The sequence below is a fragment of the Oxyura jamaicensis genome, chromosome Z (genome assembly GCF_011077185.1).
Source record: "Oxyura jamaicensis isolate SHBP4307 breed ruddy duck chromosome Z, BPBGC_Ojam_1.0, whole genome shotgun sequence".
NCBI classification, from domain to species: Eukaryota; Metazoa; Chordata; class Aves; order Anseriformes; family Anatidae; genus Oxyura; species Oxyura jamaicensis.
Window position 1 is genome coordinate 2305839 of NC_048926.1, and position 27781 is coordinate 2333619.

General features: G+C 41.9%; 1 protein-coding gene across 4 annotated transcripts in view; it reads left to right on the forward strand.

Moving 5' to 3' along the window:
* The window catches only part of DYM (dymeclin), a 176066-nt gene that overhangs the window by 93372 nt on the left and 54913 nt on the right, over window positions 1-27781 (forward strand). For all 4 annotated transcript variants that reach the window (XM_035309185.1, XM_035309186.1, XM_035309184.1 and 1 more), the window contains one exon: window positions 18331-18433. In XM_035309185.1, the coding sequence (XP_035165076.1) occupies window positions 18331-18433 (103 nt within the window). The remainder of the gene's footprint in view (window positions 1-18330; window positions 18434-27781) is intronic.

Below are 27781 nucleotides of genomic sequence, written 5' to 3' on the forward strand. Positions count from 1 at the left end.
GGAATAGTCCTGGGGGAAGCCCTTCTCCTTCCCTTCTTGCCCTTCGGCATGCTGACCTGCATCCGCCAAGCCAGAAGGCTGATGAGGACAGCATTGGTACCCATTCAGGGATTTCAATATCATTGCATTATCATAGTGTGTAATTACCAATTAATTGGGATTTTTTTTGAGACATGTACTCCACCTCGAGTACTGTGTTCAGTTTTGGGCCCCTCGCTACAAGAAGGACATGGAGGTGCTTGAGCGAGTCCAGAGAAGGGCTACGGAGCTGGTGAAGGGTCTGGAGAACAAGGCTTACGAGGAGCGGCTGAGGGAGCTGGGACTGTTCAGCCTGGAGAAAAGGAGGCTCAGGGGTGACCTTATTGCTCTCTACAGGTACCTGAAGGGAGGCTGTAGCGAGGTGGGGCTTGGTCTATTCTCCCACGTGCCTGGTGACAGGACGAGGGGGAATGGGCTAAAGTTGCGCCAGGGGAGGTTTAGGTTGGGTATTAGGAAGAACTTATTTCCTGAACGGGTTGTTAGTCACTGGAAGAGGCTGCCCAGGGAAGTGGTTGAGTCACCATCCCTGGAGGTCTTGAAAAGCCGTTTAGATGTAGAGCTTGGTGATATGGTTTAGTGGAGGACTTGTTAGCGTTAGGTCAGAGGTTGGACTGGGTGATCTTGGAGGTCTCTTCCAACCTAGACTATTCCGTGATTCTGTGATTCTGTGTGCTGTTACTCATCCAGCTTCTAATGCAGGTTGCTCTAATGATCATTGGTTTCAGAGGTTACAGTACATGTTATTTAAATTTCAGGCCAAGGTAGACCGTTGCACAAGTGACAAAATCAAATTAACCGAAGTCAATAAAAGTAGTGAAAAAGTAAAATCATCAAAGGAAAAAAGAAAAGATAGTTAAGCTATGTTAATATTTCTTTGAGGATTGCTTTTTGATTGCAATTTTTTAGGCAGTTGCTGGTGATTTTCTTGAGGAGTTTCTTTTTAATTATGGAAAGATCACTTTACACGCAACGTCGAGTGACTTGGCAGAAGGAAATGGTTTATAAATCTATTACAAAAGACTTGTCTTCGTACCGCACAGCATATTGATCAAGAAACCAGTGAGATATAAAATCGATGCGGTGGGTGAAAAATTGTAGGTGTCAAAAAACAGTTGAACTGGCTCTTCATCAAGTGGGAGCGTGTCTATTGGTCTACTGGAAACCCTTGTGCACTGGTTTCTTAAGTCCTATCCTATTTAGAACAACATATCGAGCGGAGTTTTTAGAGAATTAGCGATCAATGAAAGGGAAAGATTGCTGATACCAAGAAGCACCCAACTAAGCTTCATGTCTGCGAGATGTATTTTCATAGAGGCAGCACAGTTTCATGCACATGCGTTTGCGTTAAAAAGGTCCAGAAAGCATTGACTTTGAAGGGACTTGGAAGTCCTCTTGGGCAGTTTGCTCTGAGATTTACTTCAGGAGATGAAAGGTAAAGAAATCCTCTAATAAGGGGTCTTTCTCTTCAGAATGCGCAAGGATAATGCGTTCCAGGAGCTGGAAATTGAAGCAAAACCAATTCAGACTCATTTGAATTTTTTACATGGTGGATGAATCACTAGAAGAGTTTAACAAGGGCTCTGGATTTCCCAAGATTGGAGTTTTTAAATGAGATTGGATGTTTTCCGAAAGGCTACATCCAAGTCCAGCCACAGCTATTGGACTTGAAGGAGGAAGTAGCTGAGGGAATTCCTATGGTTTGTGTCAGACTAGCAGATCAAAGTGGCTTCTTTTGGCATTAAAAAACAGAGTTACAGGCGGATTGCCACGCAGGATTTTGTTGTTCCGTTTGTCTCACGGTTTTCGTTAAAAGACTTGACGCGGATTTGGAGTTTTCCTGTTAATACAGATGCTGACATCCCAGGTACTGCCCCCCAGGTGATGTAAAACAGCACAGGATGCCAAAGCACTACATTCTCATGCATAAAAAATAATAATAATAATTAATTTTTTTAAAGGGGGGAAAAAATTGCAAGAGCTCTGTCCTCTCTATATAATATTTTCTTTATTTCTTCCACCCCGGTAAAAAAAAAATCATCACAGACATGATCTAGATGCGTTCTGCCACATTAACTTGTGAAACTAAAACACATCCTGATCAGACAACGTTATCTTTAATTGAATGCTTATGAGCCCACATTCCCATGAGATGAAATTGGAACAAAATTACTTTCACACATTTCCATTGTAGCAGTCTGTTCAGCGACTGGGGGGGAGGTTGCATTCATACGTAATGTCTGGCAATTAATCAGGATTGGGGAGGGCATCTTATTCTTTCATAAAATATGTAAATAAGCTATTGTTTGTGGACTACAATGAGAAATGTTCTGTAGCTTGCCAAAAGAGTTCAGGAGAATACTAATAAAAATGAACGTCAGATCGAGTTTAGTTTAATAGTTTATAGCAGAAATCAGAATTTATCACAGAATCACAGAATAGTCTAGGTTGGAAGAGACCTCCAAGATCACCCAGTCCAACCTCCTACCTAACGCTAACAAATCTTCCACTAAACCATATCCCTAAGCTCTACATCTAAACGGCTTTTCAAGACCTCCAGGGATGGGGACTCAACCACTTCCCTGGGCAGCCTATTCCAGTGACTAACAACCCGTTCAGGAAAGAAGTTCTTCCTAAGATCCAACCTAAACCTCCCCTGGCGCAAATTTAGCCCATTCCCCCTCGTCCTGTCACCAGGCACATGGGAGAACAGACCAACCCCCACCTCGCTACAGCCTCCCTTCAGGTACCTGTAGAGTGCAATAAGGTCGCCCCTGAGCCTCCTCCAGGCTAAATAGTCCCAGCTCCCTCAGCCGCTCCTCGTAAGCCTTGTTCTCCAGACCCTTCACCAGCTTCGTAGCCCTTCTCTGGACTCGCTCAAGCACCTCCACGTCCTTCTTGTAGCGAGGGGCCCAAAACTGAACGCAGTACTCGAGGTGTGGCCTCACCAGAGCCGAGTACAGGGGGACAATCGCTTCCCTGGCCCTGCTGGCCACGCTGTTTCTTATGCAAGCCAGGATGCTGCTGGCCTTCTTGGCCGCCTGAGCACCCTGCTGGCTCATATTCAGCCGACTGTCAACCACTACTCCCAGGTCCTTCTCTGCCAGGCAGCTTTCTAAGCCCTCATCTCCCAGCCTGTAGCTCTGCTTGGGGTTGTTGTGCCCCAGGTGCAGGACCCGGCACTTGGCCTTGTTGAAATGCTCATGCTCATGTAAGGCAATCTTCTGCTCAGACCAACAAATTTAAGTGTTACTCCCTGTAGTATCTGCTGATTTTCCTGGGGTGCAGAACATTGCCTCTCCAGCAGCTTCAGGAAGGCGTTGTCACGGGCAGCATGTTCTGTGCGTGTACTCTTTGTTTTGTCCACGTATGTGATGCGCTTTTATCTGTTTTGGTTTCCCAGACAGCGTTGCTTGAACTGTGCCTAGTGAAGGCCGATTCGTAAAATGGGTAATGATTGCCTAAATATAGAGAATTATTCACTTGGAAAATAACAAACATATGTTTGCTTGTTGCAAATCAACAGGCTACAGCTGTGATTCCAGGACTCATTACATACGGATGAAACTAGTGGAAAGTACTGGCTGCAGCTAGCATGGACGCTGATAATTGTGATTAAGATGTTCCAACCGGAATGCCTGAAGTTAAGCATCAAAATATATACTTTTTTTTCCCCCTCTAAATAGCACGGATTACTTACTTCCTCCAGCGAAACTGAGAACCGAATGCTTAATCCACACCCATGAATGCCCAGAGACACGTTTGGGTATCTACCTGCACTGCGTAGAGCCTTGCGTGCTAAAATATTCCAAGGAACTTGGTAAACCTGGGTAGCAAATGATTCGTGAGTACCGCCTGAAGAACGATGGAGCAAATAAATTTCTGGAAGTTGTGGCTATCCCTTGGAGACGAAGATGTAGGTGGTTAAGGGATTCAAATCGTGTACGAGCAGTGGCGATGAATGAAGTTTTGGCAAAGGACGCTGAAGAGCCAGACGAGATTTCTGGCGTTAACGTAGGAGGCATTTGTTCTTCAGGTTGCATGCGAGGTATCTCGCTCCGTAACACACAAAATCTTGGTTCAGCAGTAATTTTTAATCGCTTAAACCCAACAATCAGTAGCGCAGTTACAGAGGAGAAAAGGAAAAACGGACAACTTAGTCTTAACCCTGTAGGTGGCTTGAAATATAAATGGGTTAGTGGGTATAGCGTACGTAAGGTGTGTGACTGGGTAGTTTGTGCAAGCAAACCTAATTGTTTTGCAGTTACTGGCTGACTTCAGGATGTTTAATGGCATATTAGAAGAGATACTGTCTGTGTGAGTCCAAAAGATCAAGCTTTTATAATAAAATCCAGATTTTTTTCAGTAAGCCCGGGCCCTCTCAAAGCAGAAGCTGCTGAGATGGGCTGCAGGGAGCCACAGGTTACAACTACGTGGTGAAAACACCCGAGAGTTTTCATTTTCCTAATTAACTGCCTGCTCCAGCACAGAGGCTGCCCAGCACCTGGGATGCTGAGGAGGAAAGGAGCTGCATGGGGTGAGCAGGGACCATTGCCAGCTTGCTTCGCTGAGGTGTAGCTGCTGAAGATTGGGAAACTGGCATCCAGATCCATCCATACCTATCTAAATGACCCAGAACATTCCTGTTTTGCGGAATTAGTGATCCTGTAAAAGCTATTTCTTTCGTCCTTTCTGTTTCCAGCTTCTAAAGAGGACATCAAACAGTAAGAAGCAGCATCTCTTCTTGCATTTTGGTAACGCCATTCCTAACCGTTTGATGGAGAAATGGGGAGGTGGAAAAAATGGGGTGAAGCTAGTCGGTCCTTTAGCTCTAATCCTCCCAAGGATTGATTGAAGTTTGTGTGAGGAGGTTTTGGATCCCCACTGTACAGCAGGATGCAGGGGCTGAGAGCCATGAAGCTGTTCTGAAGTGGTTTTGTTCTTTTTGTGTTTGTACGCCGGATTTGTGAGAAAACATCGATGCGAATGCTCCCACTGCATCAGTGGGAGAGGAAAATAAGAACAACCACAACTGGTTTCCAAAGATGACTAATCCTGCAGCCCCGGTGTAACCTCCAGGACAGTGATTAGTGTTTGGCTTCTCTTCTAAATGCTGGAAAAGTTTTATGGGGCATCAGCCTAGCTGAAAACTAGTTCAATACGTGTACATTAATGAAAGAAGATCTTTTTTTAAAAGTTTCCATTTAATGTTCCTGCCTCGTGTACTCTGTTACTCTACTTCTGGGTGCATAATGCACGGTGTCACGTTGCATCTGTATCCCTTATTGGTTACCAAAACATTCTTAGGGAAGAAGAAAACCCAATTTTGTGGGAAGGATAAAGTAAGGTACATTGAGGGGAAGCGACCCATCAGGGCGGCCTTAGCATCAGGAAGAGAGCGATGGGATTTTTGACTGTCGGTTGGTGACATTTCAGCTCCTACCATTGTATCAACACGGACAGATTGAAGTGCTTGTCGCACACAATTCTACAACGGGCTGCGCTTTTCTACATAAGAGTTTTATTATCAACTCTGCTGTGATTGCTCCTCAGTTTTGCAGAGTAGTTTTTTTCAGAGAATTCACAGAAAATTCACAGAATAGTCTAGGTTGGAAGAGACCTCCAAGATCACCCAGTCCAACCTCCTACCTAATGCTAACAAGTCCTCCACTAAACCATATCCCAAAGCTCTACATCTAAATGGCTTTTCAAGACCTCCAGGGATGGTGATTCAACCACTTCCCTGGGCAGCCCATTCCAGTGACTAACAACCCGTTCAGGAAAGAAGTTCTTCCTAATATCCAACCTAAACCTCCCCTGGTGCAACTTGAGCCCATTCCCCCTCGTCCTGTCACCAGGCACGTGGGAGAATAGACCAAGCCCCACCTCGCTACAGCCTCCCTTCAGGTACCTGTAGAGAGAATAAGGTCACCCCTGAGCCTCCTCTTCTCCAGGCTGAACAGTCCCAGCTCCCTCAGCCGCTCCTCGTAAGCCTTGTTCTCCAGACCCTTCACCAGCTTCGTAGCCCTTCTCTGGACTCGCTCGAGCACCTCCATGTCCTTCTTGTAGCGAGGGGCCCAAAACTGAACACAGTACTCGAGGTGCGGCCTCACCAGAGCCGAGTAGAGGGGGACAATCACTTCCCTGGCCCTGCTGGCCACGCTGTTTCTTATGCAAGCCAGGATGCTGCTGGCCTTCTTGGCCGCCTGAGCACCCTGCTTGCTCATATTCAGCCGACTGTCAACCACTGCTCCCAGGTCCTTCTCTGCCAGGCAGCTTTCTAACCACACATCTCCCAGCCTGTAGCTCTGCTTGGGGTTGTTGTGCCCCAGGTGCAGGACCCGGCACTTGGCCTTGTTGAACTTCATACCGTTGGCCTCGGCCAACATATCTGTTCAATGTAGATATGTTTTGTTTTTTTTTTCCTCTGTAGTGCTAGACAGAATGACTTTCAAACTGCTGTTTGCCTAGCAGAAATTAAAAATAGGTAATTTAAAAAAAAAAGACCTTTTGATGCTGTATTCTTCCAACTGATCACCAAGCCATCCTCTTGCCACTGTAGGATTTTACCCTGAAATATATTTCCTATACTTTCCAAGATGGCTTGTAGTGTAATTGTGGCTTTGTGGCGGTTTCTGCGTTGACCAGCAGGCAGCATTCATTGCATGTTGTTTGCTGCAACTGTGCTGAGTATTTTCCGTGCACGTGGTGATTTTAGCCACCAAATGGCTGAAGGAATACGCGAGGGAATAAGATGTATGAATCCGAGTGGGAGGTAGAGTACAAAAGCCCAACCTCATTTCTCTGTGGGAATGAGGTTAATTTCCAAATAGATTGGAGACAATGTAAATTTAATCACTGAGCGACTTGAGGGACTGGGACTTAAAAATAAAATAAAATTTAAAAATACCGTGTTGGTTCTCAAGATGGAAAAGTATTGCACAACTGCAAGTATGCTGAAATGAATCATTAAATCAAATCTGTTTCAGTTTTCCCACCAGTCGTGGGGGTTGCATGTGTTTGTCTAAGGGCGATAAAATCTCTTTAGAATGTGAAAATCAGAAATAAGGTTATTTGTGGGAAATAACCTTTTCCTATTGAAGAAGTGATGAACAAGAACTTAGGAGCGGTACCTGAAATAAAATCAGCTTTCTCTTGCGTAAGGGTTCTTCATGCCCGTATTTCGAAATCTTACTTCAAATTATTGAAAATCTTATTTCGAAATCTTACTAAATCACATTTCTAAATCTTGCTGGTAATGTCTGCAACACCTTTTGAACTCCAGAACAAAACTGAAAAACGGCAGGTTATAGTGAAGAAACGTGATTGCATTTTAGCGCCGTCAAGTTTGGATGATGAAGATGTAGGTTGTGTTTTTCGCTAAATACGGGAACTACTTTTATAAAAGATGGAGGGAAAGTCTAAGGGTGTGAGCTCCTTCTGTAGAGCTGACAAAGCTTTTCCTGCTATGTGCGGCAGCGATTTTGATGGCACGCATTTGTCATCTCTCTGAGAGCAATATCAGTGTTGGAGACAAAAGCCGTGCAAAATCAGGACTCCAAACATTTTTCTCCTTTAAAGGGTTCCAGATGATCTGTTCCACTCCTGCCACCTTCCTGCTGTGACGAGGAGTTCAGAGAATTTCAAACTGCAATATATTTCCCAAAACGCTCCGTAAATGCTACGGGCTGCGTTACGTTCTTGATACGTATTTGCTGCGCTCAGGGGCGAGTGTGGGAGTTGCATTTGTACCCATTACGGGTCCTTGCTCCCCAATTGCACAGGTTGTTTTTCTCTCGTGTGTTTTTCAAGAGCCATAGAACGAGGCAGGGAAACCCCTGAACTCTCCAAAATTCCCCCCAGCTGGCAACATTAGGAAGGTCAGCTTTACTGCTCGTCATAAAAACGCACAGAAAATGAAGCAGGTGAAAGAAAATGTGGTTATTTTCTAACAGATCCAGAGGAACGGGCGTGTGCGCTGCTGAGAGGCTGCATCTGCTCAAAAGCCTTCTAAAGGAAAAGGTTGAATAACGGGGACACTAAATGTTAGTGAAGGTTTTCTTTCAATGCAACGCTGAGGATATTTTTCAGGGTGGAAAGAGGAGATTGTTATTTCCTATCGATTTTGACGCGAATTTTCCTTTGGAAAGAGATTTATTTATGACTAGCTGCAACTTTGCAGGTTAATATCTAGGTCCGTAAATCCACACGAAGTCGACAAAGGGGATTGATGTTGACGTTACACTGAAGGGTATAGACTATTTGCACAAAAGTGGTATTCCCAACAAATGTCTCTTTTGGAAGAAATGCAGTGTAGCTGTGTATGTATACGTTTATGTTATACCAAGTCAAATAATGGGATTTCACGATAAATTACCGTGCGTTTTTCATAGCAAGTTTTATTCTCTGTTCCTTCCAACATCTTCCATGTCCAACTTGACTTATTCAGAAAGGAATGCGTAACTCAGATTTTTCAATTGCCTAGAAATTCTGTATTTGCTGCTTTCCTCGGGAAACCTCCTTGATGAATCTCAGTCACTCCAATGAAGATTTCTTTTCACGTGGCCAGAGGGAATGTCTTTGGATTGAAACCAGTCTCCTTCCTCTCGGGAGGTAAAGGGTGGGAATACTTAAATCCAAAACTTGAAAATTTGTAGTTTGCGTACCGAGAAGACCAGACTTTTGAGCCCAAATCACTATCACTGTGTAGGTGGAGGTACTCTGCTAAAGTAGGTTGTACTGCATTGTCAAATCAACATACTGTGTTTACACGCTTGTTACGTAAAAACGGAAACAACAAAAAATGTTTTTACCACTTTTTCCCTTTTTTTGTGGCCTCAGGGCACACTGAACGCATGCCATCTCAACTCTTTGGAAGTCATCAAATATTCATATCCTTAACTACTGGTCTTAGAGTCCTGTGGCACTCACAAGACTATCTCAGTGGTTCACAAATACGAAAAGTGGTTCAGTCCGTAAAAAGCAAAACATGCCTGGATTTGACTTTATAAAACATTGTTCTTCATCATGAACAACTTAGAAGTTATCTACAGATGCGCGTGCAGAATCTTTCAAATTTTCTTCCCTTTTAGGGTTATAGAAGTCTAGAAGAAATGCATTGTTAGGCAAGAGACAATCGTTGTTTGGGAGAATTTGGTGAGACCTGTGTCTGGTTTGGGTCTTGGGTTTTTTTCTCTAACATCTTTGGCGATAGCTTTATTGTAGAGTTCTGATAGGCACAACTGGTATCTTCATATCCTCTAGAAACTGTTTCAAGTTGGTTAAAATTGGAGAGAGGCTTCACGTCAATAGTGCCAAGAGATCTTTTGGATGCAGCTTTGAAGAAAAAGGGGCAGGGAGAAGGAAGCACAGGCTTAAGACGAAGCCAGTGTGTGCTCCTAGCAACTTTTTTTTCCTGCTGCTTCAGTACTGAAATTGCTCAGACTGCTTTCTCTAGCAGTTTCCTCTGATTCTCACCCACAGCGTTTTGTCCTAATTCAAGACAAATGGCTTCTCTCAGCAGCTATGAAATGCTTGCTCTGTCGAATTAAGAGAGAGTGGATGACATGGAAGAACTGTGAACCCTGTTGCCCATTCAATTTTTTTATGAAATATTAACAGGACAAGCACGGGGGACGCTGAAAGGACAATACAGTCATGCCTTGAGACTGTCAAAATCGGAAAACTTCTGTAGGATTTGCATGGGGGATTTTAGTCTGTCGTAGATGGCTTTCATGTTGTTCGGTTTATACGTCAATACAATATGGAGTTGGCAAGATGTTTTCAGGTAGTGCTCCTCATCCTTGCCCTTGCCTTTAAGTAGAACTACAAGGATGCTGTTTGGCATGCCACGCAAAAGAGGAATGAGATTATCTGTACCCATACACAGAGGAAGGTTTTGCTGCTTTCCGTTCCTCCTCTAGTGATAGGAGCAGTCATTGGAAAGTGGCCACGAACATTAATTTAGGCCTTCAGTTGAAAAAGACATTTCCCAATTAAATTCCGGGCTTCCTTCTGTAAATATTTACTTGTGTCTCACCAGATCAGATTCCTTGCTTCCATGTTTCTTCTAGTCTCTTTTGTCTTTCTGATTCCATTCGAGCAGGAAATCCTGTTTGTTAGTGCAAAACCTCCATTAATTTTATTAAGCTGCTTCTGAATTTGCTTACATACTTCTGTCACAAGCTTTTCTTAAGAAGAAAATTTCTTCTTCCTTCCTCTGGGAGGCAGAATTCGTAATGCCTTTCGAGCACATCAGCTGTAGATCTCCGCTCACTTGTAAGCAGTGGCAGATACAAATGCACTCTTGAAAATTAATGAGAAGCTCTTGCCGTGAACTGAAGATATCTTGAAGTACTTCATTTATTACGAGCAAGTTTAGGACTGTAGAATTAAAAGAGTGGTCTGCCGTGCTTGCCGTTGAAGACAGGATGGAAATCTTTCGTTTACCAGTATCTCATTAAAATCATTTGCGGTGCTTTGGGATTTGCCCAGAATTAGGCACCTGAGGCACACAGGGCATTTCCAAAGGGACACAAGCTTTATATTTTTGAGACGGCACTGGACAAGTCATCAAAAGTCTGATCACTGAGCTGAGCGTCAGTACATGGCGATACCGGTCTAAAATGGACAGACCCTTTGCTACCAAAAAGTGCTTTTCATTTCTTGGTCCTTTAAGCACTCGTTGGTGAATAAGTCGATCGGTGATGACTGTAGAAGTCATCTCACTTGCATAGAAGACCTCTGTGGAGGTTGCACACCCTAAGGTTATTGCCTTTGCTTCATCGCCACGAGTCAGATGGACCTAATGGTAAGCGTAGCAGAGAGTTTTTCAGCAGAAATTCCATGTTATGCTTCAGTTTTACAAGATTAGAAAGGTACGAAGTACGTTACTGCTTTCTGCCTAGTGATTTGACGTCTTAATCAGTCAGCTTCTCATACCTGGGAGCCTAAATGTGCCAGGCGTTAGGATGAATAAGAGCGGTGCCTGCTTCCCCCTGCTCTGAGCCCGGCTCCTCTGCGGCACCGAGCGGCACCTCCACGAAGTACCCTGCCCTGCAGGAGATTTCAGGCATTTCAACGTTATTTTTTTTACATAACACGAGGTTTCAGTGTTTATGACTTACATTTAATTCTTTAAAATTGAGAACAATAATACTTTTGGCACGTGTATGAGAAGGAACAGCTCAGAGCTTTTGCTGACATGCCTGAGAACATTCATCATCAACTGTTTTGATCCACGGAACTGTTTCTCCATCACCAGAAAGGGTTTTGTGTGCTGTTCAGTTTATTTACAGTCTACTTCTGAACTAGGAGAGTGAGAAGGTACAGAAGAATGTCTGGAATTCCAAGCTTCAAGTAAAGATTTTGAGCAGTGCTTTAGTTCTCAAGTAACTCTGCACTTGGAACATATAGAATAATTTCAAACATTCAGGTAATGGAAAATTTTTCTCCTTGAGAAGGTTTCTTTTTCTTCCTCTGCACCATCGTATCAGTCTGAGCTTAACTCAACGCTTAGAGAGTATTGAGGTTTGTGTCTTTCCTCCTGAATCTTTTGTCTCCTACTTTTTCCTACCATTGCTGCTCATAGCAGGATACCATTCAAGTTTCCTCCGGTCTTTTATTTCTGCCTGTGCAGCATGTATCATTGCAACCCCCAGATTCCCTAGAGCTTTTTCCTCGTTCCCCACCTTCACTGTCCTCATGCCTGACTCCTCCTGACTTTTCAGCCTAAAAGGTTGTTCTCGACTTTTCCCCCAAGTTGCGTCTCTTTTTTTTCCCCAACAGTATTTTTTCAGGTTATCTCCTTCCAGAATACCTAAAATGCTGCATTGAAAATACACCTTTTGGACAGCGTGTCTTTCAAACCTTCCCCAGTTTTGGTTCACGTAGAGGTCTCACATTTCTGAGCAGTGGGAGCTCTGGAGTGTTGTGACCCCGGGCCATCAGGTGGGTAATCTCTGACATAAATTTTCCTGTCCGTATGCCAAACAAACGTCACTGCACAGCTAAACGTCCTCAAAATTTGCTGCGGGTTTATGAAATTGAGTATTTTCCTCAATCATTGCTGTCTTAATTGCAAAAGAGGGCACAAGTGACAGACGTATTACTCTTGCCTGTAACAGTACTGATGTGTCAGCATGCTGATACAAGCATCTATTTTTGGAGATAAATTGTTCAGTTTTACCCGTATTCCTTGTAGGGATTTCTTTTTAGGGCTACAAAACCCACACCTACAGTGAAGTGAAGTGTCTCGCAAGAGGATTTGTCGCCTGATCTTTCATCAGAACTAGTAATGTGAAAAAAAAATACACTAACGTGTGGAAGTTGTGCTGGAGTATTCCTTCCATCTCTTCTGCTGTAGCATGTGTAGAGCGTTAGCTAAATGCACGTAGTCTTAAGGTCCAGAAGAGACTATTTTGATTGTGTCATCTGTCCTCCAACGTAGCACAGACCAAAGGGACCTCTGTTAACTTTTCTCCACGTGCGTATTTTTGTGTTTTGGTCAAATCACTCTCTTATTTTTTCTCAAGTGTATTAAGTAATTCATTTGCTTGAGTGTTTCACCGAGCGGTGTATTTTCTGGCTTAATAAATTAATGCTTACTCCTCCTAGGAAAACGTAATTCAAGATTGAAATGTGAGCATTTTGCAGACTGTTCTGACTTCCTGTTCATTTAATGCATTTCATGTTGCTTTTTGCCATTCTTGTCTCTTAATAAAAAAGTCCCATGTGGAACGAAGACGTGTAAACGACATCTAGAACCCTGTTACCACAGGAGTACTGTCTTGTATAATTTTATTCCTAGTCTCATTTTAAAGAATTGAGCGAGCTTGGCAAGGTTTCTTCTGAATGAATCTCGTGATAGTCGTTCCGTCGCTATGCTCTGGATTAACTGGCACGTAATTACCTTGGGTCATCCCATTTACTTGCTTAAAATAAGGTACATCAGTACCTCTCCTTCTTATTACATGGCGCTTTGAGAAAGCTCCAAGACTGATGGACAGTCAACAAGAATGACCTTGTAGAGAAGCTTCCTGGAATATTTTTCTTCGGTACGTAGGAGTTATCAGGTCAGTCTACTTAACTGTCTGCCTTTATTAGCTGTTTTGTAGCAGCACTGGTTTGCTGAAAAACATTTGCTTACCATTTTGAGTGAGTATGACCATTTTGAATGAGTATGACCAGTTTTCCTTGATAAAATGTAAAGAGCTATGGGACACATTTCCCCACCCACCTTTTTTTCATTATTCTTTTGAGGTCCATTGTGCTAATGAAGCAATAATTGACTATTTAACAAAGGGCCCCCCAAAAAAATCATTTTAAAATCTAGTCACAGATTTTGTCTTTTTTCTCGTGCCATTTTTTGGCAATTACTGTCTTCGGATTTACTTTCAACTTCTAATCTTAATTCCCTTACCTTTTTTTAAACTGTTTAAAAAAGTCCTTTACGCATTCATTTTTTTTGTACATGAGAGGCGTAGTTTGTAAACCGTTTCAATCTGCTGAAAATTAGGAAATTTAGGATTTTTCCTTGATTGTTGGCTTGTGACTTTTGGTGGACCAAGAGGAAAGTTGTCAAATGAGTTCCCATTCTTGGCGTTTTTGGGGATCCACGTGCTGTTTGGGGTTGGCTTTTTTGAAAGCCTCAAGTTCGTATATTGCTGGTTTGAATTTTATTGCGTGTGCAAATAGCACGTGATGAAATGACTTGCGTTGGAGCAACCATTACCATTCAGTCTGCAATCGTTTCTTTATTGGTTGAGGTTCAGCCTTGTGTTAAATTAAAAAGGGACGTGTCATCTTTATAGAAGGAGTTAAGGAACCAGCACTTTTGTAATTCCTAAAAATCAGAAGTACAAGACCTTGAGATTGTCGTTCCGACTTGAGTCATCCTCACTGGTTCAGCTCATCCGTGGTATGATTTGACGATCTGGAATAGATGCCAGCTGCTGTTTCATCTACCTGTTATTTCCTTTGCTAAACGTTGGTCCATAAGCACTTCTGTGAGTGAGAGTTGGGTTGGGGTACTAACTCATTTTCATTGTAATTTATCATTAGTATAAATTGTCTGGACTGGGTGAGATCAAAGAGCTGTCCAGGTCCACAGCCTCTCTGACAGGCAATGAAAAAACAAACAGGAGAAGTATTCTGCTATAAAACTCGGTGTTCCCGTCAATCTGTGGAGGCTGCCCTCCACGACCACATGGCTTGAAAGATCAAATTGAAAAATATGCATACCCGGTAGGAGTGCTGCAAAAAAAGAAGTGTGACAAAGACACGTGAGGGGAATTTGGGAGCCAGCCTTAATTTCCACCTGTGCGTGAATTGTCACTAGTCTCGTGTACCCTAGAGCAGGGTGGAAACAGCTTTGACATTAAGTAAAACATCGTTTCTATTTTTAATAGCATTATTCATGACTCAAAAATCAAAAATAGCCCCTAAAACCTTAGAGACGCTGAAGATGTGACTACCTCAAAAACCAAGCACCTCCTTTAGAAGGCAACATTCGTCTACGATAAAAGACCTCCATGAGCTAGATTTCATGAAATGATTTGGGGATTGCAACTAAATCTATTCTGATACTTCCAAAACAAAGTTCATATTTGTCAAGGAGCTTTTCAGAGCCACAGATAGAGGAATTGTAAGTGGTGGTGAAGTTTACACCCATCTTGGCAGCGCCGCTTCCTTTGGAGATCCGAGTTCAGTGAATAATCACGGTATTTGGCCTTCATTGTTTTCTCTCGAGCTGTACCCATTTCTTTGGAGCTCTTTGAGGGTTTGCAGTTCCTCTCGTGCTCTCTGGGCGTAGTTCTGTGCTATGTTTTCCTTCTCGGTATGGCAAGTTCCTGCCTACGTGTCCCTGCCCTCATACTGCTGTGTCAGTTTGACTCCTCGAAGGGACTGTGCCCTGGAAAGGACAACGGATCTGTGAAGAAAACCGGTATTTTTTTAAAACCTGAGTATTGGTGGTCTGGGCAACAGTCCCACAAAGAAATGTTGCAGCACAGGTGCAAAGGTGATGAGCTGTGGCAGGAAAGCAAAACTTTGCAAGGGGAAGCCCCAGTGCCAAAGGCAACGTATAACAGAGCTTAACCCCTCGGTGCTGATTCAGAAATAGAAATCAGTTACCGAGGGCTTGCTTATGCAATAAGCAAGCAGTCTGCTTTAATTTAAAAAAAAAGAAGTTTACCAAGAAATATTCTACCCTTTTTCTTTCTCCCTTTTTCCCCATTTCTCTCCATTCCGCCAGAGAAAATAAATTTGCTCTTTGCTGTCCTGCTTCCATGCAGAAGACTCATCTCTGCGCGTTCTCCTCCTCAGATGTACTGAATAAACACGCTTCTCAAAATCTGATCCCAATTCTTTGATTTATATTTCCTTTAGAGCCAAAATGGTTTATTTATTGGGGTTGGGGGGGGGGTTGCGGGGAAAGAAAGCTACCTGTGGGAAATGCTATTCCATCCGATTTCTATCTTCCTCTTTGTGGAATCTGTCTGAAGCAGGCACCAGATTTAACCTGTACTTTCTGCCCCCCCCCCAATAAGCATCGCCAGGTTGGCTTTAACCGATTGTTCTGTCTCCGCAGCACTAGATGGTGCTGATGGCAGCATCTCTGAAATCTGAGCCTTCAAAACTACCAGTGATTCTCAAAGTAGCACTGCTGTTTTCAGGCAAAGGACCAGCCTGCAAACCCAAATTTTACAGAATCACAGAATAGTCCAGGTTGGAAGAGACCTCCAAGATCACCCGGTCCAACCTCTGACCTAATGCTAACAAGTCCTCCACTAAACCATATCCCTAAGCTCTACATCTAAACGTCTTTTAAAGACCTCCAGGGATGGTGACCCAACCACTTCCCTGGGCAGCCCGTTCCAGTGACTAACAACCCTTTCAGGAAAGAAGTTCTTCCTAAGATCCAACCTAAACCTCCCCTGGCGCAACTTTAGCCCATTCCCCCTCGTCCTGTCACCAGGCACGTGGGAGAACAGACCAAGCCCCACCTCGCTACAGCCTCCCTTCAGGTACCTGTAGAGTGCAATAAGGTCACCCCTGAGCCTCCTCTTCTCCAGGCTGAACAGTCCCAGCTCCCTCAGCCGCTCCTCGTAAGCCTTGTTCTCCAGACCCTTCACCAGCTTCGTAGCCCTTCTCTGGACTCGCTCAAGCACCTCCATGTCCTTCTTGTAGCGAGGGGCCCAAAACTGAACGCAGTACTCGAGGTGCGGCCTCACCAGAGCCGAGTACAGGGGGACAATCACTTCCCTGGCCCTGCTGGCCACGCTGTTTCTTATGCAAGCCCGGATGCTGCTTGGCCTTCTGTTCAAATTTTAATTTGAACAAAGTTTTCAGTCTGTGGATACAGTGGCTGAAAGGAAAATCCTGGAAATCCCGTTAATATATCTTATTTCTGTATTGCTTTTTCCCTGTTTAACAGGTGCTTTTGACTAAAGACTGTGAATTAGTGGACGGTTGACATTTGCCCCAGGAATTGCATAGCTTGGCAAGGCTTTGTTGGACGGCATGAATGAAAAAACAGAATTGCACTTCCCGTGACAACAAATGTATTGCGTTATCATAAAAACTCTAAATGCTTCCCAACCTGTTTCTCCTTTCATTGGCAGACCCTGGCTGAACTTTGAGGATGGTACAACGTAGCCAAGGGCTCCCGTGGGGGTTAATTAGTTGTCTTAAAGGCAGCGAAGGTTGTCCTCAAACGTAAACTGTTAATCTGTTCTAGGAAATACCTGACTGCAGAGGTGTAGGAAAATAGTGGGGTTTGTTCTCAAGTTGTAAGATTTGGGCTTGAGAAAGCGTAACTAATTCCTTGCAACTGGGGAAAGTGCTGAAAAAAACTTTTTCCTGAAACTCTTGGCTTGCAACGAGGGGACAAGCACTGATAGTCGGGGAATCTACTCTTAAGGCTGCAAAGGATTTGATATCAATGTTTTTTTGCTGCTTGTATTGTACCATCTCTTGATAGCCATGGGATGAACCCACTTGGAGCCATCTCCTTTCCAAATTTACAAGGTAGTTTCATCCGTTTAGGTCTCTGTCTCTAGGGGTTATCTCTAAATTGACAAGAGTGTTGTAGGTATCCTGCAGTTTTACAGAAGTATCCGACTCCTTGAAGCTGCTAAGCACTAGCCACCATCCCTTGTCCACTGCTTCTGCTGCTTTCAGGTCTCGTGCACCTTTGCAGTTGAGTTATATTCTCCATATACGTGAAATGATACCGTCTGCTACGCGCATCCATGTGCACAGAGGTGTTCCCTGAATCCCACATGTGCTGGTCTTTGTCGTCCAACAAACCAATCCGTCTAGCCCCGTTATTTCAGTCAGTGAATTCTGTAGCTTTTATTTTTGCGTGGCCTTGCTGTTTTATAAATGCACCTGCCAGCTTCCCCAAACCCTATTTAAAACATGGGGTTGCAACAGGAGTGCCCTGCCCTGCTTTGTATTTGTGAAGCGCCGCAGCACGTATTTGCTCTTGAATATTCAGTTCTATCTTACGACGTCTTAAAGTACACGCACAGCTGCAAAAGATTTTTAATGATTTAGGATTGCTAGCTTCGTCAAACGAATAGAAATTAGATTTAAAAAACTGCCAGTTTTTTTCAAAATGCATGAAGAAAATCTTTGTATGCATATGGACCTCAGATTTCCCAGATTGTTTATGAAGCTAACGTAATGCTCTATCCCTTGACTTGAACTAAAACCAAGTTGAAAAGTGTTTATGAAGCTAACGTCATGCTCTATCCCTTGACTTGAACTAAAACCAAGTTGAAAAGAGGATGTACTAGTGATATCTCAGCCTCCAAATAACCAAAGCTTCTGTCATGTGCTTGGATTCTTCCTGTGCTGAGCAATTAGGCTATTGAAATGAAAAATACTCAAGATTATTAAGGAAGATTAATACATTGCATGAGATGCTATGCTTGGAAATTGTTTTTTAATGAATGCACACCAGTTATGAACTAAAACTGTACGTATACCATTCATTCTGTTAAAGTTTGACTTTTAAGAACTTAACCATGAACACAGGATCTTCTTCACATCGTTTCCTTTTTTAGAATATCTCGAATTCAAATTCTGTTGTTGCTTAGTCCAGATGTTTTTTTTATTTACGTGTATATGTACACACAGCTATTGTGTATTGCATTTTTAAAATGTGTGTGTTCAGACCTGTGTATACAGCAATGCATCTCTTCTGACTAGGTGATCTAATTATTTGTGATATAAATATGTGAATTTATTTTAATTCTTTTTTTTTTTTTCCCCTTTTTTCCTCTCCAGTTTATTCTCTTTGTTGTCTAAAAAACACAACAAGGTGTTGGAGCAAGCCACGCAGTCCTTAAGAGGTTCCCTTGATTCCAGTGACTCTCCACTTCCTGATTATGTGAGTACTGAACTCGGTGTTTTAGAAGGTGCTTCAAAATAGAAGCGGTGCATCCCTGAATCTGCAAAGATTTATCCAAATGTGTGACAACGAAGTAACCACCGACACCAAAATACAGGAACCTGCACGAATGATGTCATGTCTGAAACTTCTTTTTTTAAAAAAAAAAAAAAATTTGCACTTACAAATGGCAAAACAAAACCGCAACTATTCATAGCTCAGAGACTTACTGTACCCTGTCAGCTTGCAATTTGCAAGCCATTTATATTGCAGGATATTTCAATCGTACAGTTGAAAACATTATTTTTAAGAACAGGGCTTGGGCGTCTGCAGTACGTTGAAATACCTAAGCTGGTTGAAAACAATCCCAGTGAGCCTTTGAGAGAGTACTGCAGTCACGGGTCAAATTGGTATGTTCTGAACGCGTGTATACATCCAGCTCTCTTCAGTTTACTAAGCCAATACCCACAAACAGGCAGCAATTTTGTAATTTAATTGCGTGGCTGCTGGAAAATCTCTAGCTTCAGTAGAAAAAGAAGATTCCTTCCAAGGATGTGAATAATATCTTTGTACTACCAAAGAATCTTTGGTTTGTACTCACTTGAACTTTCACTAAAATACTGTCTAAAAAAGTTGCTTTGATTGATCAGTTACTCTGAATTTTTGAGGATGAAAATGTAACAGCTGTCTCATTTTGAGTGTTAAGACCTATAACGTGACTTGCTTGTCTGATACATCACATATCATAGTACTCTAGCATAGAAGTACTTGAAAAGAGAATTTTATTTATATATAAATATATATATTTATATTATATAAAAGTTCAGTAACTTAAATTCAGCTATCCAGGTTCCTTATCCTGCATCTTTTAGTTAATATTTCTGACACGTACCATACAAACTGGAATCATGTTGTTGTTCAGAGACAGCCAGGTTTCTCAAGCACTTAAGTATATTTTCGCTGCCTTATGATGCCTTAATTCATATGAAGCTCTCCCCACACCACCTGTGATTCCATGGGCTCTGATTTCTCTCCCAGACGTTGCTGTCTGACCTTTAACTTAGCAGCAGCTTTAGAACCTGAAACATCTCAGTGAGAGCCTCCCCTCCTAGTTTGTGTTTAGAGTAGGAGATGCTGCCTGTTTGTCCTGTAAGGTGATACACAAGCTGTTTAAAGCTCTTTCATCTGCGTAAGCATGAACAACTGAATGCCCCTGAGACTTCAGATACCTCGGAGAGGATTTGAGGTGGTAAATGGCCCTTTCCCATGGGTCCACTTCTTGATCAATAGGAGCTGGTGATGTAGGGCCACAGTTGTGAGGACTGCATATTTTGGATGCATTAAACATTTGATTGTTTTGATTGATAAGGCTCTTGGGGCTGCATTTCTCAGAGGTGATTAACCCCGGTGTCATGCCAGGTTCCAGCTTAAGCAATTACGTTGCTTTGTGTTCAAATTCCTCCTTTGGTCTCGTGGCACTTTATTGATCTGTCCTGAAAAGCTATGGGGTTTTAGTGGGCTTCCCAGCCAAAGGGAGGCTGCTTTGGTGTATGTGATGGCTTTAATTATCTGTCCATCCAAGCTTACCTCCTTCTGCGTCCTGTCACAAAATAGTCTTCAGTAGCTTGAGCGGCTCCGCAGCAACCTAAGCTGTACTGGTCCATCTTCCGCGTTTGTGCTGGGAACGTGAACCAGCTCAATGAACTGATCTGGATGTAACATACTCCCCAGTTTTGGAGGCTGTTGTCAATGAGATGACCCTCTGTAATTCACAATGCCACAGCTGAGCATCTGCCTGCAGTGCCAAGGGGCTGCAGCGGGTGCCTGGGGCTGGGTGTATGGGTGTAGGGCTCCCTAGGCTGGGACTGCTGCTGCAGGCTGTGTCTTACAAAACTAGCCTCAGAGACACCCTTGGGGTCTCAGTCGACCAACTGTCAGACCTCTTCAGATGCCTAGATAGCAGGGCTGAATTTTTTACACTAATTTACAGCTATAATCCTTGTGTAGGGAATATATGTGGCCTATTGTCTCAGGGGGCTGTTGATTTTGAGTAAAGAGAGCATTAAATTTTTTAGACAAACACAGTTCTCTCTCTGCTGTTGAGAGGAAAGTGTTACACGTGTCTTATATAAGGGCACTATGCATATGTTCACACATATGCATATATTTCCATGTGTGTGGATATATGTATATCACAGAATCACCGAATTGTAGGGGTTGGAAGGGACCTCAAAAGATCATTGGGTCCAACCCCCCTGCCAAAGCAGGTGCCTTAGAGCAGGCTGCCCAGGTAGGCGTCCAGACGGGCCTTGAATATCTCCAGAGAAGGAGACTCCACAACCTCCCTGGGCAGCCTGTCCCAGTGCTCTGTCACCCTCACCCTGAAGAATTTCTTTCACGTGTCGGTGCAGAACTTCCTGTGCTCCATTTTATGGCCGTTACCCCTTGTCCTGTCCCCACAAACCACTGAAAAGAGGTCAGCCAAATCCCTCTGTCTCCCATGCCTCAGGTGTTTATACACATTGATGAGATCCCCTCTCAGTCTTCTCCAGGCTGAACAGACCCAGGTCTCTCAGCCTGTCCTCATAGGGAAGATGCTCCAGGCCCCGTATCATCTTTGTGGCCCTCCGCTGCACTCTTTCCAGGAGATCCCTGTCTTTTTTGTACCGGGGAGCCCAGAACTGGACACAGTACTCCAGGTGAGGCCTGACCAGGGCAGAGTAAAGGGGGAGGATCACCTCCCTTGACCTGCTGGCCATGCTCCTTTTAATGCACACCAGGATCCCATTAGCACTCTTGGCCACCAGGGCACACTGCTGGCTCATGGTCAACCTGTCGTCTACCAGGACCCCCAGGGCCTTCTCCTCAGAGCTCCTCTCCAGCAGGTCGTCCCCCAGCCTGTACTGATACTTTTTGGTGCGTGTGTGAATTTAGTGTTTGAAGATATTGGTGCTTGAAGGCTGTTTTATAAGTTCACAGAATATCCCAAGTTGGAAGGGACCCACAAGGATCATCGAGTTCGGGACTTTTTTTTACATACTACTTGCAAGCTGTACTGCAGCTAAGAAAGGACCCAAGGTACTCTCCATAGAGCCATCCCCTTAAAGATGGAGACAGCTGAGAAATGCAGTTCATGGAGCACTGCTGGGTGAGCACTGTCCAGAGATTTAGATCATTTGCTGAATTTCTTCCCTTTTACCACTGTTATGATGTAGGGAAGGAGGGGAGAAGAACAACAGTTAGAAAGATTACTTTAGGGGAGAATAAAACCGCAGAAGTTTATTGTATTTTGAGAAAAGAATGTATATTTCTATGCATGGCTTTTTTTCCAAATTTTTCCAAATTACTCGTGTTCTAGCTCACTCTGAAGCATCGTCAGTTGTCTAAAGAAAAGTGGCAGCAAGATCTCATTCAGCAAAGACATTTTTATATTTTTATTTTGAACTACAATAAGGAACTGGCCCAGTTGGCTTTTATAGTGTTGTTGCTGAGGTTTTCTGGACTTTAAAAGAGAAAATAGTAAGACCTGGAGCAGTTCCCTGGTCCATTACGGAAGAAAGCCCTGATAAAATGTACTCAACACGATGCAATTCAGGAGCAGGAAAGAGAGGAGGATGGGAGCTCTATTTTCATAGTTATGATTACTGAATTTGAAATACTACACTTCTGTCAAATTGTCCTTGTCCTCGAGTATCTCCAGTGTTGAAGAAATGGGAAAAATCCACTCAGGTTTGTTCATGGGTTTCTTACGTTCAATGAAAGCACATTTGCCAGGATTTTTACCCAATAATAAAAGTGTAGTAAAAGAATTGAGTGTTTTGCATCCTTCCATTCAAATGAAGACAAATTACATAGGTAAACATATCAGAGATTTTTCTTTGTAATCTTATTACAACCTAATGTCATCTGTTACATCATGATACAAATAGATGTAGTAGGAAACCTAGAGGCATGCTAACTTCCATCAGAAAATAGCACATCAGATCTGGCGTTGGAGCTACCACCTGCCCAAACTGTTGCTTTTCAAGAATTTCATAGGATTGCGTATGGTTTTTGAGCACTTGGACAGTCTGTATGCTGCATGGTAATGAGGGATTCTCCTTAACTGTGTTGAGGGAGGTAGAGAGGGAGAATTTTGAATTTATGTCAGGGATCCAGAATTCAATCCCTGCTTATTGTACGATGGAAGTCTGCAGTAGCAAAGCCTGGTGCTACAGTGAGAGTTCCCAGTCAGAGCTGACTCTTTTCCTGGCTCCTTACCAATCTAGTTAAATCTACCTGCTGTGCAGAGCTAGTGTTACATGGAGGCTTGGAATTCTGCGAATGTCAGCTAGGTTTTCTCTCATCCTAATAATGAGGATTAAACTTTTCCTTTGTGTGATGAGATTTCTGAATTTCGTTTTTCTTTTCCTGCTCAGTTTGTGCTCTATAATGGGCTAAATGAAGTCCAATATTTAGATTCTTCTTTGATTTATCCTTGATTTATATGGTAAATAGAAAGCAGCTGTCTATTTAAGCATCTAATTCTTGAAACTCTTAGGCCCCTCAAGCGTCATCTGGAAATAATGTAGCTTGTAAAACAAAGCTAAGAAGAAAAAGCAATGTTTGTTTTATGTAGGATGAATGACTTCAGTTGGGGTCCTTCTAATTCGGCCATTATGAGGGTTATTAAAAAGCAGTATTACAAAAGTGGTTTCTACAAAAAGAATTTTTCTGTAACTTGTATCTTGTTATTACAGTTGATTATATTCAAAGCTGCAAGTACTTCATAAATAGTCATTCATTTAGTTTCTCAAACAGAGTGCTGAACTAGTCACCTTCCTATGCATGGGTAGATGTTAAAAGGTTCCCCTATTTCCTATTTTACTCCCTAGAAAGAAATTGTCTTGTAGTAATAAGGTATCCTAGAAATTTGGGGTTACTAACAAGTAGTTAAAATATGGTCTATGAACTGCAGTATTGTCTGTCTTTTAAATGTAGTGAAACAAATCTAAAACTTACACATTCTCTGTATTTAGTTAAATTACAGTGGAGGAAAGATGATAGTACCGTTGATCCAAAAGGATGAAGTAAGCCTTATTTTCAGTATATGCAGTGTCGTAATGGCTCTGCTAAACAACTAGAGCAAAATTATGTTGTAGAAATACATAATGTTAACACCCGTAGACTAAAATCTTTTTGTCTGTGATATTGGTCTACCATTACATTGTCATATAAATCCTGTTCTGCTGCTTTCAGGGTACTAACCAAGCTTTTTATTCCATGGTAGGGTTGGTTATTTCAGTTAAGGCTGTGATGTCTTGTGATGCAGACGTATTTTGACAAAGGATAACGTGCAAATAAGTTTTTGCCTATCCACCATGTAGGAAACACCATCAGTGTGAACAATATTTGAACAGTAAACATGAACTGTGTTGTTTTGGTGTCCCTACAGTACATTCTCTACTTACATGGATATGCTGCAGCTCTATTTTTTTTTTCTTAATTATCTAAAGGAGTGGTTTAACGCAGAGCCCTGCCACCAGGCATAAGTGTTTTCCAATAAATGTGTGCCATTGTGAAGAAATAGGAAGTCTTCCCTGGGATCATCTGATGACTTCAGTAACGATGCAAAAATGAAATTAAACCCACTTCCAAATAAACCGGTCAGCCATAATAGAGTTAGTATGATGCAGTTAACATTGTTTAGCTGGTAGTCTGTAAAACTACTGCTTATCGGTAAGTGCTGCATACATCTGAAATGTGCATGAATTGTTTAGCTGTAGAACTGAATATACCATTGGCAGGAGTTTTTTTTAACCAAATTAAATTAAGACTCCTAATTGAGATATGTCCGTATATGACAAATATTGAAAAAGAAAAGCTAGGGTAATTTCTTTTCTTGTAACATGTTTTAAAAACTCAAACTTTTTCACAAAAAGCACACTGCTTAGGTCTCTTAAAAGCTATTTTTGTAAATATTTGCCTCCGTTTTATATCACTAAGTAACTCGGTAAGATTTTTAGATTGCATTAGCCGTTCAATAGTTAATAGTCTGAGTGACTTCAATGTTGTGTGAATTTTTGGATCCTTTGGCTATTTTAATAATTTTCAAATACAATTATACAAGAAAATCCTTTTAGGCTGTTGTTTACTGAGGTAGTATATGGTAAACCAGTATCCTATTATAATGTTTTTATACACTATGTGAATTCTAAGAATTTCAGCTGCATTTAGTATGCAGATCACTTTGCTTTGTACTAAATTACCTTCTTTTTGATCTGAGTTGATGGCTTATGAGCTGAAGTGACTTTTTCAATGTCAGGTTATTCTTGGGTATGCCTGTCTCCAGTCCATTATTGAGCCAGAGGGCTAAAAATACATTTTCTAAATATTAGTCATAACCCTCCTTCATATGAAGTATATCTTAGTTTAGAGAATATTTCTCTTACCTAATAACCCTATTTTTACACCATCAAAAAATAGTCTTTTCAGAATAGACTGAAATAACCAACCTAACCCAAATCTAAACCGAGCTCTCGTATTTAGTAATAGCAAATTTCTGCAGTTCTGTCTGACTTCTTAGTCAGTTCTTCCCTGGAAATGAATAGGAGACTTTCCTGAGGAAAGGCTGCATAAATTATCCTTAAACAGAGAGAACAAACTATCTTAAAATCCTGTGCTAAAAATATTAGTGAAGTTGAGTCAGTTTAAACTTCAGAATATTAGTACAAAGGATGAGTGTTTTTTGCAGTTCGTCTTTGTGTGATCATGTCTTTAATAATATGCTTGTGGTTGAAGGACTTTTGGACAAATACATTGGTATTTCCAGATTCACAGAGATGTTTTTCATTCGTCATTCAGGAGTCTCATTGGTATCATTTGAAGGTTTCGTCTGGTATTTCTGTTGCATACACAGACTGCATTAAGTGTTATTTCACTTATTTTCCTGGGTGTTGAGAATTTCCAAGGATCAATGGCTATGATCTGTATTGATTTTAGAATAGTCAGGGTTTCAGCAGCATCTTACGATCATCCGATTAAAAATGGTTCATTCTTCAGATCTACGAGACAAGAGAACAGAATTTGACAAGTGGAAAGAACGTCCAACATTAGGAATACGAGCAGTCTTCTAAAAGCCAGTTGTTTTAGTCATTACACACATGGGAGGAAGGTCAAACATCAAGACCTTTTGTCTTATTTCCCTTCTCTGCTAGTTTAGAAGGGCCTGAACTGTGACACAGCATAAGCTGTTGATACAATATGTTTCCGTAGGAGAGAGACTTCACAAGTCTTTCTGTAAATACTGTTTATTACTACCTTGTGAGACAACATTTTCTCAGTTCAGACTGATGAAGAATTTTGAAGTGCTCGGATGAAGAAAGTAACAGCCAATCTTCAGAAGCATCTTTATTTGTTGTTATGGTCTTCAGCCAGTTTTCTGCCAAAAAGTAAATCAAACTGTGTTTGGAATAGGCCAGTGGATGGCCTCATCAGTTCCAGGAAAAGCCTAACTTCAGCCACCAGTAGTGTGTGCATCTCCCGGTCCTTCACACGCGTGGGTTTGTTCAGAGGTTTTCAGGAGAAGTCAATGGTTCAGTGTGGTTGGGCTTTGTCAAGCATCCATAGACAAACAGGGAAAAAAAAAACCAACAGTGCAGTAGCTCTCCAAAGCACAGCATTTTTGGAAAGAGTACAGTTGATTTTTGTAACTTCGATGTATTTCAACAATGTAGTAAAACAAACTTTTAGTGTTCCTCAAGCAAGGTTTTGATTGAAAAACATAATGCTTAAAAACCAGAAGTATGTTTCCATATGTTACAAACATCTCAGTCATTCTTTTTTTAAACATGCAGCCTTATAAAGTGAAGGAAATGGCCACAGAAGGAAATCTGTTCAAACCCTTTCAGACTGTTTGGTACTAAATGCTCAACATATTTTTTTTTCTGTGCAAGATATTGGCAAAACATTAGAACTTTTTGATGGTTCACCTCCTATTTCCATCCACTTTTCTTCTTGTTTTATTCAGGACACACAGGCTAACCATTGAGTTATTTGAGTATTTTAATTGAATGATGTTGTTTTGTTGTTTTAAAGTTAATTATAAAGCTATCTTAAAAAAAAAAAAAAAAAAAACAGACCTCTTCAGATTCCTTCACTGCAGATATCTGTGATCTGGAATGTGAAATACCGCCAGAGGAGGAAAATGTGAGAACTTAAGTCAAAAATTAGTTATTTGTAAAAGACAGTAAGACGTCGATAGTGCAATTCAGACCATGGATGAAACCACGCATGAAACTGTTTATCTGTCAAATTTCTACTTAAGTCTGCCTGAATTGAAGCATATGGCATTTAAAGTGGGACTTTTTTGACATATACAGAACCACACTTCCTCCAGCTGTGTCCCAAGTGACAGAACCACGGTCCCGTCAACTTAAAATTTATCTTCTTGGAGATGCAGTGTCCCCCTGGACAGCGTACTGCAATATTCCCTTTAATGTCGTGCAAGTTAACTGCTGTTAATTGGCAGTGTGGGTGGCCCAGGGACCAAATGATGGGCCGAAGGAAAGTGGAATTCTTCAGAAGGAATGAGTTGATAAGATGGAAAGACGGTCTTAGTATCAAGTGAGGGGAAAAAAATTGTTTGGAGAAGGAAAAATCATTGAAACAGGCAAAAATTCAAAACCAAAAATACCCTGCCTGGGTTGGTTCCTCTCCCGCTGCCCATAAAGAACATCACATGCAGCAGAACAATCTGCTTGCTGAAAACCGATTTCCTCATTACCCCCCCCCAAGAAAGAAATATTAAAAAAAAATGTAGAACAGAGAATTTTAGTTTCATTTGTGCCTATTGGAAGTGGAGGATTCTTATCCTCTGTGAACCAACTTTGTGAAAAACCTGTCAAAACAGATGTCAATAAGGTACAGCCACTGAAATCTAGAACAGTCTCTGGTTTTGTTTTGTTTTGGTTTGGTTTTTGGTCATTGTAAAGTAACCCTGATGCTTTTCACAGAAATAATTGGAAAGATAAACTTCTCTTTCATGTAATCAGTGAGTCACATGAAGTTTCTCATTTCTTTGTAGTTTAGGAACTAAGAGAAAGAGGAGCATTTTTACAGACCTCATATATAAAATTAATTTTGTGAGCATGATTTTTTCTGCAGAATTGGTTAATTACAGGAAGAATTACTCAGATACTGGACAAAGGGAAGTCCTGTGTTTTCAGTCTTTATCATGATACCTGCCTTTGGAGGATTTAACCCTGCAACTTTAATTTTAAAGCAACAACAGGTGGTATTTTTTTTTTTTTTGTACGTGCGCTTAATTTATGTAAAAACTAACGAACTTTTTTAAAGGGCAAAGACGTT